This window comes from Xenopus tropicalis, chromosome 3, assembly GCF_000004195.4.
Source record: "Xenopus tropicalis strain Nigerian chromosome 3, UCB_Xtro_10.0, whole genome shotgun sequence".
Classification (NCBI taxonomy): domain Eukaryota; kingdom Metazoa; phylum Chordata; class Amphibia; order Anura; family Pipidae; genus Xenopus; species Xenopus tropicalis.
The window spans coordinates 152,915,439-152,926,316 of NC_030679.2; the positions used below are offsets into that span (position 1 = coordinate 152,915,439).

Consider the following 10,878-nt stretch of genomic DNA (forward strand, 5'->3'; position numbering starts at 1 on the left):
TGTATTAGTCCCACCGGCCCTGCTGGGAGGCTGTTCCCTGTACCTACCCCCCTTTCTGTAAAGTAGCACTTCCTTATGTTCCCTTTCAGCCCCTCCCCTATTCCTTTACTGTATTAGTCCCACTGGCCCTGCTGGGAGGCTGTTCCCTGTACCTACCCCCCTTTCTGTAAAGTAGCACTTCCTTATGTTCCCTTTCAGCCCCCCCCTATTCCTTTACTGTATTAGTCCCACCAGCCCTGCTGGGAGGCAGTTCCCTGTACCTACCCCCCTTTCTGTAAAGTAGCACTTCCTTATGTTCCCTTTCAGCCCCCCCCCCCCTATTCCTTTACTGTATTAGTCCCACCGGCCCTGCTGGGAGGCTGTTCCCTGTACCTACCCCCCTTTCTGTAAAGTAGCACTTCCTTATGTTCCCTTTCAGCCCCCCCCCCTATTCCTTTACTGTATTAGTCCCACCGGCCCTGCTGGGAGGCTGTTCCCTGTACCTACCCCCCTATTCCTTTACTGTATTGGTCCCACAGCTCAGGGACAGTGTATATAGTAAGGCCGGATGGGGCGGGGATAAAGGGTTCAGGGGCCACACTGGTACTGGGGGGGGGGGGGGGGGGACCTCACTCGCAGCACTTTTGTCCAAAGTCCGTTTCCACTGTCTGCTGGGGCGCATGCGCTGAGCGGCGGGAGGTGGGGCGCATGCGCGGAGCACATAGGCAGAGTGCGCTTGCCCGGCAGGGGGCAGTGAGTGAGTGAGTGGGGGCAGTATGGCAGCTCAGTGCAGGGTGAGGGCGGCCCATGCCGGTGACTGCCGGGAGATCCTGCGAATGATACAGGTACGGGCCGCTGCAGCTTTGTTTCCCAGCCCTGTCCCCTAGCAACCGGCCGGCAGTTGGAGGGGTCGGGGCGGTACAGCGGTGAATGCTGCTGCCACATGGTCACTTGCTTTGCGTTACTGCTGCAAAACCGCGCTCAGGTGCGTAATAAGGTGCATTGGGTACAGGGCTGTCACTCAGCCTGGGGGGGCCGCTGTGCATCATGGGAGGGACCTGTAACTGTGCAGCCAGGGGTTAATCAGCAACTCATGTGTAACCCTTTCAGCTCTCTGTGCCCAATGTGTTAACCCTATGGCTGCCACACTGGCCACATTTACCCTCAGTACATCATTAACCCTGTGAGTGCCGCATAGCTAACCCTCAGTACATTAACCCTGTGAGTGCCGCATAGCTAACCCTCAGGGCCCCTCAGTACATTAACCCTGTGAGTGCCGCATAGCTAACCCTCAGGGCCCCTCAGTACATTAACCCTGTGAGTGCCGCATAGCTAACCCTCAGTACATTAACCCTGTGAGTGCCGCATAGCTAACCCTCAGGGCCCCTCAGTACATTAACCCTGTGAGTGCCGCATAGCTAACCCTCAGTACATTAACCCTGTGAGTGCCGCATAGCTAACCCTCAGGGCCCCTCAGTACATTAACCCTGTGAGTGCCGCCATAGCTAAACCCTCAGGGCCCCTCAGTACATTAACCCTGTGAGTGCCGCATAGCTAACCCTCAGGGCCCCTCAGTACATTAACCCTGCGAGTGCCGCATAGCTAACCCTCAGGGCCCCTCAGTACATTAACCCTGCGAGTGCCGCATAGCTAACCCTCAGGGCCCCTCAGTACATTAACCCTGCGAGTGCCGCATAGCTAACCCTCAGGGCCCCTCAGTACATTAACCCTGCGAGTGCCGCATAGCTAACCCTCAGGGCCCCTCAGTACATTAACCCTGCGAGTGCCGCATAGCTAACCCTCAGGGCCCCTCAGTACATTAACTCTGTGAGTGCCGCATAGCTAACCCTCAGGGCCCCTCAGTACATTAACCCTGCGAGTGCCGCATAGCTAACCCTCAGGGCCCCTCAGTACATTAACCCTGCGAATGCCGCATAGCTAACCCTCAGGGCCCCTCAGTACATTAACCCTGCGAATGCCGCATATCTAACCCCCTATTACTTTCTATGAGCCAAAATAAGTACAATTTATGACATCACCTATTAACCCCTCATGTCCCACTGTTGTGATACAATTCCCCTATCTCAGGAGGAACCTCAGGATTTCTGGCTGCTCCCCTAACTGCCAGGCCCTGCTGGGTGGGGCGGGTTTTGTCTAATTCACAGTCTCATTGGTCAGCCAATCAGAGCCAGCTGTGCTCTGCCCATTCTCCCCTGATCCTGTACCCTCACCTGGTTTGGGGTTGGGGGGGGTCAGACTGGGGAAGAGCAGGCAGGTTTGGGTTGGGGGGGGTCAGACTGGGGAAGGGCAGGCAGGTTTGGGTTGGGGGGGGTCAGACTGGGGAAGGGCAGGCAGGTTTGGGTTGGGGGGGTCAGACTGGGGAAGGGCAGGCAGGTTTGGGTTGGGGGCGGGTCAGACTGGGGAAGGGCAGGCAGGTTTGGGTTGGGGGCGGGTCAGACTGGGGAAGGGCAGGCAGGTTTGGGGGCGGGTCAGACTGGGGAAGAGCAGGCAGGTTTGGGTTGGGGGGGGTCAGACTGGGGTAGGGCAGGCAGGTTTGGGTTGGGGGGGGGTCAGACTGGGGAAGGGCAGGCAGGTTTGGGTTTGGGGCGGGTCAGACTGGGGAAGGGCAGGCAGGTTTGGGTTGGGGGCGGGTCAGACTGGGGAAGGGCAGGCAGGTTTGGGTTGGGGGCGGGTCAGACTGGGGAAGGGCAGGCAGGTTTGGGTTGGGGGAGGGTCAGACTGGGGAAGGGCAGGCAGGTTTGGGTTGGGGCGGGTCAGACTGGGGAAGGGCAGGCAGGTTTGGGTTGGGTTGGGGGGCGGGTCAGACTGGGGAAGGGCAGGCAGGTTTGGGTTAGGGGCGGGGCAGACTGGGGAAGGGCAGGCAGGTTTGGGTTAGGGGCGGGGCAGACTGGGGAAGGGCAGGCAGGTTTGGGTTGGGGGCGGGTCAGACTGGGGAAGGGCAGGCAGGTTTGGGTTGGGGCGGGTCAGACTGGGGAAGGGCAGGCAGGTTTGGGTTGGGGGCGGGTCAGACTGGGGAAGGGCAGGCAGGTTTGGGTTGGGGGGCGGGTCAGACTGGGGAAGGGCAGGCAGGTTTGGGTTGGGGCGGGTCAGACTGGGGAAGGGCAGGCAGGTTTGGGTTGGGGCGGGTCAGACTGGGGAAGGGCAGGCAGGTTTGGGTTTGGGGGTGGGTCAGACTGGGGAAGAGCAGGCAGGTTTGGGTTGGGGGTGGGTCAGACTGGGGAAGGGCAGGCAGGTTTGGGTTGGGGGCGGGTCAGACTGGGGAAGGGCAGGCAGGTTTGGGTTGGGGGCGGGTCAGACTGGGGAAGGGCAGGCAGGTTTGGGTTGGGGGGCGGGTCAGACTGGGGAAGGGCAGGCAGGGTTGGGGGCGGGTCAGACTGGGGAAGGGAAGGCAGGTTTGGGTTGGGGGCGGGTCAGACTGGGGAAGGGCAGGCAGGTTTGGGGGCGGGTCAGACTGGGGTAGGGCAGGCAGGTTTGGGTTGGGGGGGGTCAGACTGGGGAAGGGCAGGCAGGTTTGGGTTGGGGGGGGTCAGACTGGGGAAGGGCAGGCAGGTTTGGGTTGGGGGGGGTCAGACTGGGGAAGGGCAGGCAGGTTTGGGTTGGGGGGGGTCAGACTGGGGAAGGGCAGGCAGGTTTGGGTTGGGGGCGGGTCAGACTGGGGAAGGGCAGGCAGGTTTGGGTTGGGGGGAGGCTCATGTGTTGGTGCATTTGCCCCCCTGCAGGAACTGGCCGACTATGAGAAATTACCCGACCAAGTGAGAAATTCAGTGGAAGGTGAGTGCCATTGGCTGCAGTGTGTTCTCTGTGGGTGGGTGGGTGAGTGGGGGAGTGGGTGTGAGTGGGGGAGTGGGTGAGTGGGTGAAGGCCAGTATCATCCAGGCCAAAACTGGGGTTCTGACCCCGAGCCCCACACTTTAATGGGCCCCGGAGGGCGGCTGTATGCAGAAGGCAAGTTAACAATGGCACCCCCATGTTTTTACATTAAGGATATCAGTCTAGCCTTCAGGGGTATTCTGCCCCTAGTGCCCCCGCTAGTAAGGGCAGCTCTAGCCAAGCAGAATATTTCTTTCAGCCCAGTGAGGTTCTGTACAGTGGCCCCCAGGTACTGACCCCCCCAACCCCTGTACCCCCAGGTCTCCGGCGAGATGGATTTGAGGAGCCCTCCCCTCTGTTCCGCTGTTTGGTGGCTGAACCCACTGATGGGTGTGGCCAAGGTGACGGTAGGTGGAGCTATTGATTGGGGACCCTCGTGTGAGACTCCTAGGGGGGCATCTTGTGTGGGCACTGGAGCAACTGGCACTCAGTCCCTAATTGGACTCTACAAGCCCCTGTGAGCTCAGGGTATTGGGGTATTACCCCTTAATTATTTCTCATTGTCAGGATATTGCCCCTACCATTTGCCTGCCCCCTCCAGTAATACCCCGGGGCAGAGTGCTCTGTACAGTACCAGCGCTGAGCAAATGGATCTCACGGTACCGTCTGTGTTTCAGGTCCAGCGCTGATTGGCTTTGCTCTTTGTTACATGACGTACAGCACGTGGAAAGGGCGTGCTCTCTATATGGAGGATTTGTACGTTATGCCCCAGTACAGGGGTAAGTAACTGGCCAATAAGCACACAGCTCTACCCTGCACTGTACCCACCCCGCCCCTGAGGGACCCATCCATAGATAGAGATACACTCCCAGTACAGTAGGAGTAATATTGGCTACTTACCCACGGAAGGTAGTTGGCTCCCAGCTTCTAACAGCTGTCGCTGAGTCTAAGTATAGCCCCGCCCCTGAGGGACCCATCCATAGATAGAGATACACTCCCAGCACAGTAGGAGTAACTTTGGCTCCTTACCCATTGAAGCTAAAGCAGACGGCTCCCAGCTGTCGCTGAGTCTAAGTATAGCCCCGCCCCTGAGGGACCCATCCATAGATAGAGATACACTCCCAGCACAGTAGGAGTAACTTTGGCTCCTTACCCATTGAAGCTAAAGCAGACGGCTCCCAGCTGTCGCTGAGTCTGAGTATAGCCCCGCCCCTGAGGGACCCACAGCAGATAGAAGGAGTAACATTGGCTCCTTACCCATTAAAGGTAAAGTAGTCGGCTCCCAGCTTATAACAGCTGTTGCTAAGTGTAAGTATAACCCCGCCCCTGAGGGACCCATCCATAGATAGAGATACACTCCCAGCACAGTAGGAGTAACATTGGCTACTTACCCACTGAAGGTAGTTGGCTCCCAGCTTCTAACAGCTGTGGCTGAGTGTAAGTATAACCCCGCCCCTGAGGGACCCATCCATAGATAGAGATACACTCCCAGCACAGTAGGAGTAACATTGGCTCCTTACCCATTGAAGGTAAAGTAGTTGGCTCCTTGCTGTGACTGAGTGTAAGTATAACCCCGCCCCTGAGGGACCCATCCATAGATAGAGATACACTCCCAGCACAGTAGGAGTAACATTGGCTACTTACCCACTGAAGGTAGTTGGCTCCCAGCTTCTAACAGCTGTGGCTGAGTGTAAGTATAACCCCGCCCCTGAGGGACCCATCCATAGATAGAGATACACTCCCAGCACAGTAGGAGTAACATTGGCTCCTTACCCATTGAAGGTAAAGTAGTTGGCTCCTTGCTGTGACTGAGTGTAAGTATAACCCCGCCCCTGAGGGACCCATCCATAGATAGAGATACACTCCCAGCACAGTAGGAGTAACATTGGCTCCTTACCCATTGAAGGTAAAGTAGTTGGCTCCTTGCTGTGACTGAGTGTAAGTATAACCCCGCCCCTGAGGGACCCATCCATAGATAGAGATACACTCCCAGCACAGTAGGAGTAACATTGGCTCCTTACCCATTGAAGGTAAAGTAGTTGGCTCCTTGCTGTGACTGAGTGTAAGTATAACCCCGCCCCTGAGGGACCCATCCATAGATAGAGATACACTCCCAGCACAGTAGGAGTAACATTGGCTCCTTACCCATTGAAGGTAAAGTAGTTGGCTCCTTGCTGTGACTGAGTGTAAGTATAACCCCGCCCCTGAGGGACCCATCCATAGATAGAGATACACTCCCAGCACAGTAGGAGTAACATTGGCTACTTACCCATGGAAGGTAGTTGGCTCCCAGCTTCTAACAGCTGTGACTGAGTGTAAGTATAACCCCGCCCCTGAGGGACCCATCCATAGATAGAGATACACTCCCAGCACAGTAGGAGTAACATTGGCTACTTACCCACGGAAGGTAGTTGGCTCCCAGCTTCTAACAGCTGTGACTGAGTGTAAGTATAACCCCGCCCCTGAGGGACCCATTCATAGATAGAGATACACTCCCAGCACAGTAGGAGTAACATTGGCTCCTTACCCACTGAAGGTAAAGTAGTTGGCTCCTTGCTGTGACTGAGTGTAAGTATAACCCCGCCCCTGAGGGACCCATCATTAGGACTCACAATACATTTTAAGTAATTTTGGCTCCTTATGAATTGCAGGTAAAGGAGTGGGCTCCCAGCTTCTAGCCGCTGTGGCCGAGGTGAGTCCCCCTGAGATGCCTCTATGACTCTTCTTCCAACTGTTCCGCACGTTCCCCTCTTCCTTACTCCGACACCCCCACTGCCAGTTTAATTCAGTGCTTCTGTGATCTCTTGCCCCAGATGTGTCTGTCTCTCGGCTGCTGTCACCTTCAGTTCTCCGTCCTGGATTGGAACAGCCCGGCGATATCTTTCTACCATTCCCGGGGGGCCAAGGATCTGACCCAAGCTGAAGGTTGGCACATGTTCCGTGTCCTGCCCGAAGATCTGCACCAAATGATCTCTGCCCGCCCCAAACCTGGCACCACTGAACCTTGACAAAGGGGCATCTCTTCCTCTCAAAGCCTCTCAAAAGACTGTTGGACTCCTGAGATCTAAATTTGCCCTTCCTACCACTGGCCTTCTGGTTTCTGCCCCATCCGCTGATGTTGGGTTGCTGCTCCAGGGGCACTAACTGGTGGGTCCATTAGCCGTCCTGCTGCCGATGTATCTGGCTACACTGCCCTATTTAGTATAAGTGGGTCTCAGAGCCCCTTACCTACCTACCAACCAACCCCACTCTGTGTGTAAATTCCCATGTTCTAGGCCACTTGTTCCTCAGCACAAGAGTAAATAATGAATGATATTGGGTCATAGAACATCATTGTGCTCCTACATCTTCTTCATGGTCCAATAGGGAATTTCAGTCCTACAGGCATCCAGCAAGATGGCGCCTCACATACCTCATAACAGCTGATTTGGGTCAGTCCCAGCCAGGCACCAGAGGCGCCGATACTTAGACATGTACTTACCTCATTGGGCTCTGATCTCCAGGCAGAATTCAAATACTGACATCAAACAAAATGGCAGCTTGAGACCATAAGGGGACAACTGGTCCACTCCCTAGATGATCACCGAATCAGGGTCTTTGTGTTAATACGGCTTATACAACTATGGGAAATGTGTATCAGAAGGTAGGTACAGAGCAGTGGTTGGTGTTAACCGTGCATTATGTACCACCATGACTGCGCTATGTTCCACCATAATTTCTAGTTCAGTGGTGGTCAGGCTGGACCAGAAGGTGGGACACCCTTAAGCCAGAAACTTGGTTATAGGTAATACATAGTACCCCAGACATACTTGGGTGATCTAGAACATAGAACTTGGGTGTTGGTAGATTATGATGACATCTAACCCTAAATGCCCCACCCTACCCTGCATTATATTATACAGTTAGTTCCAAGCACTGAGCATTGACTTTCCTACCTCGACAGGAGATGAGACAACCCAAACGAATGGACAATCAAGACCTTCAATTATCTGGGGACAAATCCGACCAATCGGCCAACAGCACCCTAACACGTAACTTATTCCAAACACAAAATGTGATCGGCAGAACGGTACCTCCGATAGTGGGGAACTATATAAAATGATACCTCTCCCAAAAATTCATTTTAGAACTGTTGAATGGCCCCTGTGTGGCCAATAGTATCCGCCCAACTGCCTGTCCAACATCTCCTTCCTATACCAAGGTGGTGAATATGAAGTTGCCCTATGCTGCTTTAACTGCCCCTACTGGAAAGGTTCCCACTAGATGTTGCTGGGAGTTGCTCCCTTTCAGCCACAAGGGCATTAGTGAGGTTGGGCAGTGATGTTGGGGGTCAGGCTCACAGTCGGGGTTCCATCCCACGGGGCAGTTGGGTTTGGGTCAGGGTTCTGTGCAATCAGGTTCATCCCTTCTCAGCAAATCCAGGGATGGTTGGGTTCTGTACATGGGGGGGCATTATTGTGCTGAAACACTAAAGGGCCCCCCCCCCGAAGGCAAGGAATTGCCACAATGATGGGCGTGGCTAAATCCCAGCAATAAGAAGGGGTGTGTATACGTTGTTCCATATAGTGGTACTGTTACTAAATACACAACTACAGGTAGTTACAAACACGTAGGGTTCTGTACATGGGGGGCATTATTGTGCTGAAACAGTAAGGGCCCCCCCCCCCCCAAGGCTGGAATTGTCACAATGATGGGCGTGGCTAAATACGTTGTTCCATATAGTGGTACTGTTACTAAATACACAACTACAGGTAGTTACAAACACATAGGGTTCTGTACATGGGGGGCATTATTGTGCTGAAACAGTAAGGGGCGCCCCCCAAGGCTGGAATTGTCACAATGATGGGCGTGGCTAAATACGTTGGCCCATATAGTGGTACTGTTACTAAATACACAACTACAGGTAGTTACAAACACATAGGGAAGGAGTGTGCTGGCAACAGACAAGCGAGACTGGCACTGCCCGCTGTATTGTACGGGGAATAAGTAACCCGGCTACACACAATGGGGCCACTAACAAATGCGCCGCGCCCAAGCCCTATTGGCACTGACTGGCAAAACAAACCACTGGCACCATAACATGGCCGCTCTGCCCAAAAGGAAATGTTCTGCCCAACTCCAGAATGGACCCGTTTTATGATGGTTCTGATCCGACTCATTCCTATAGCAACACTGTATGTCCCTAGGGTGACCCATAACGCTGTTTGTGGACCCTGATCCCTGCTTGCCCTACCCTGTTGCCCCCCCACTACATGGGATCAAGTGGGCCCCGGGGGGCCTCTCACACCCCAGTCCAACCCCACTCACTGATCTAAAGGTGCCCATACACAGGCCAATAGTAACTGCCCATATGGGTCCCTTGGACAGATTCGGCACCTTATCGGGCCGTGTAGGGGCAGGAACGAGGGGCCTGAAATTAGCCAGATATCGATCGGGCAGGTTAGAAAATTCAGTGGGATCGGGGGCCGCATGGGCTCGTTGATGTGGTCCCCAAACCGACTGCCCCATTGCCGCCAATATAATTCAATCATTTGGCCCCAGGGCCTACACGCTCCCCAATATCGCCCACCTCGCCAAGCGAGCGGATCTCAACGTGTATGGGGGCCTTAAGATCTCTAGATATAGAACTGTAGATCCCTCTTTCCACACAGGATCCCTCGGCTCTTAGCTCTCACTCTGGGAAGCCACCCTCATTGGGCAGCTAGTGGATCTAACTCTTCCCCCAGGGGGAGGAGCAACAGCTTATTCGTTTGCTGTTGGGCCCTTGAGGGTTCCTGGTGGGTTTCTTGCTGGACCCTCAAAGCTTCCCAGTGCCTGGCATTATATTGCGCTGGGTTGGCATCACCTTTATCATCTCCTTCATTTTAGTGTCAGTGGAAAGACTTTATTTTGTTGTCTGTCCCTTTAAATTCCTGTCTTTGCTGTTTCAAGCGAAACTTCTGCCCGCATTCTCCACCAAACAGGAGCAGGACCAGACGGCATTCTCCACCAAACAGGAGCAGGACCAGACGGCATTCTCCACCAAACAGGAGCAGGACCAGACGGCATTCTCCACCAAACAGGAGCAGGACCAGACAGCATTCTCCACCAAACAGGAGCAGGACCAGACAGCATTCTCCACCAAACAGGAGCAGGACAGACAGCATTCTCCACCAAACAGGAGCAGGACCAGACAGCATTCTCCACCAAACAGGAGCAGGACCAGACGGCATTCTCCACCAAACAGGAGCAGGACCAGACAGCATTCTCCACCAAACAGGAGCAGGACCAGACAGCATTCTCCACCAAACAGGAGCAGGACCAGACAGCATTCTCCACCAAACAGGAGCAGGACCAGACGGCATTCTCCACCAAACAGGAGCAGGACAGACAGCATTCTCCACCAAACAGGAGCAGGACCAGACAGCATTCTCCACCAAACAGGAGCAGGACCAGACAGCATTCTCCACCAAACAGGAGCAGGACAGACAGCATTCTCCACCAAACAGGAGCAGGACAGACAGCATTCTCCACCAAACAGGAGCAGGACCAGACAGCATTCTCCACCAAACAGGAGCAGGACCAGACAGCATTCTCCACCAAACAGGAGCAGGACCAGACAGCATTCTCCACCAAACAGGAGCAGGACAGACAGCATTCTCCACCAAACAGGAGCAGGACAGACAGCATTCTCCACCAAACAGGAGCAGGACCAGACAGCATTCTCCACCAAACAGGAGCAGGACCAGACAGCATTCTCCACCAAACAGGAGCAGGACCAGACAGCATTCTCCACCAAACAGGAGCAGAACCAGACAGCATTCTCCACCAAACAGGAGCAGGACCAGACAGCATTCTCCACCAAACAGGAGCAGGACCAGACAGCATTCTCCACCAAACAGGAGCAGGACCAGACAGCATTCTCCACCAAACAGGAGCAGGACAGACAGCATTCTCCACCAAACAGGAGCAGGACCAGACAGCATTCTCCACCAAACAGGAGCAGGACCAGACAGCATTCTCCACCAAACAGGAGCAGGACCAGACAGCATTCTCCACCAAACAGGAGCAGGACCAGACAGCATTCTC

At 54.7% G+C, this 10,878-nt stretch overlaps 1 protein-coding gene across 3 annotated transcripts; it reads left to right on the top strand.

Moving 5' to 3' along the window:
* The first annotated feature begins 624 nt into the window (after window positions 1-624).
* sat2 (spermidine/spermine N1-acetyltransferase family member 2) lies at window positions 625-7,138 on the top strand. Of its 3 annotated transcripts, none has more exons than XM_031899646.1 (6): window positions 638-824; window positions 3,720-3,771; window positions 4,131-4,217; window positions 4,488-4,589; window positions 6,462-6,502; window positions 6,624-7,138. In XM_031899646.1, the coding sequence occupies exons 1-6, from the start codon at window positions 756-758 to the stop codon at window positions 6,816-6,818; spliced, it is 546 nt and encodes a 181-aa protein (XP_031755506.1). In that variant the 5' UTR covers window positions 638-755; the 3' UTR covers window positions 6,819-7,138. The 3 variants fall into 3 exon arrangements, with proteins under 3 accessions (XP_031755507.1, XP_031755506.1, XP_002944368.3); XM_002944322.5 differs by lacking the exon at window positions 638-824 and adding an exon at window positions 838-964; XM_031899647.1 differs by lacking the exon at window positions 4,488-4,589 and having other exon boundaries at window positions 625-824.
* Window positions 7,139-10,878: the final 3,740 nt, after the last annotated feature.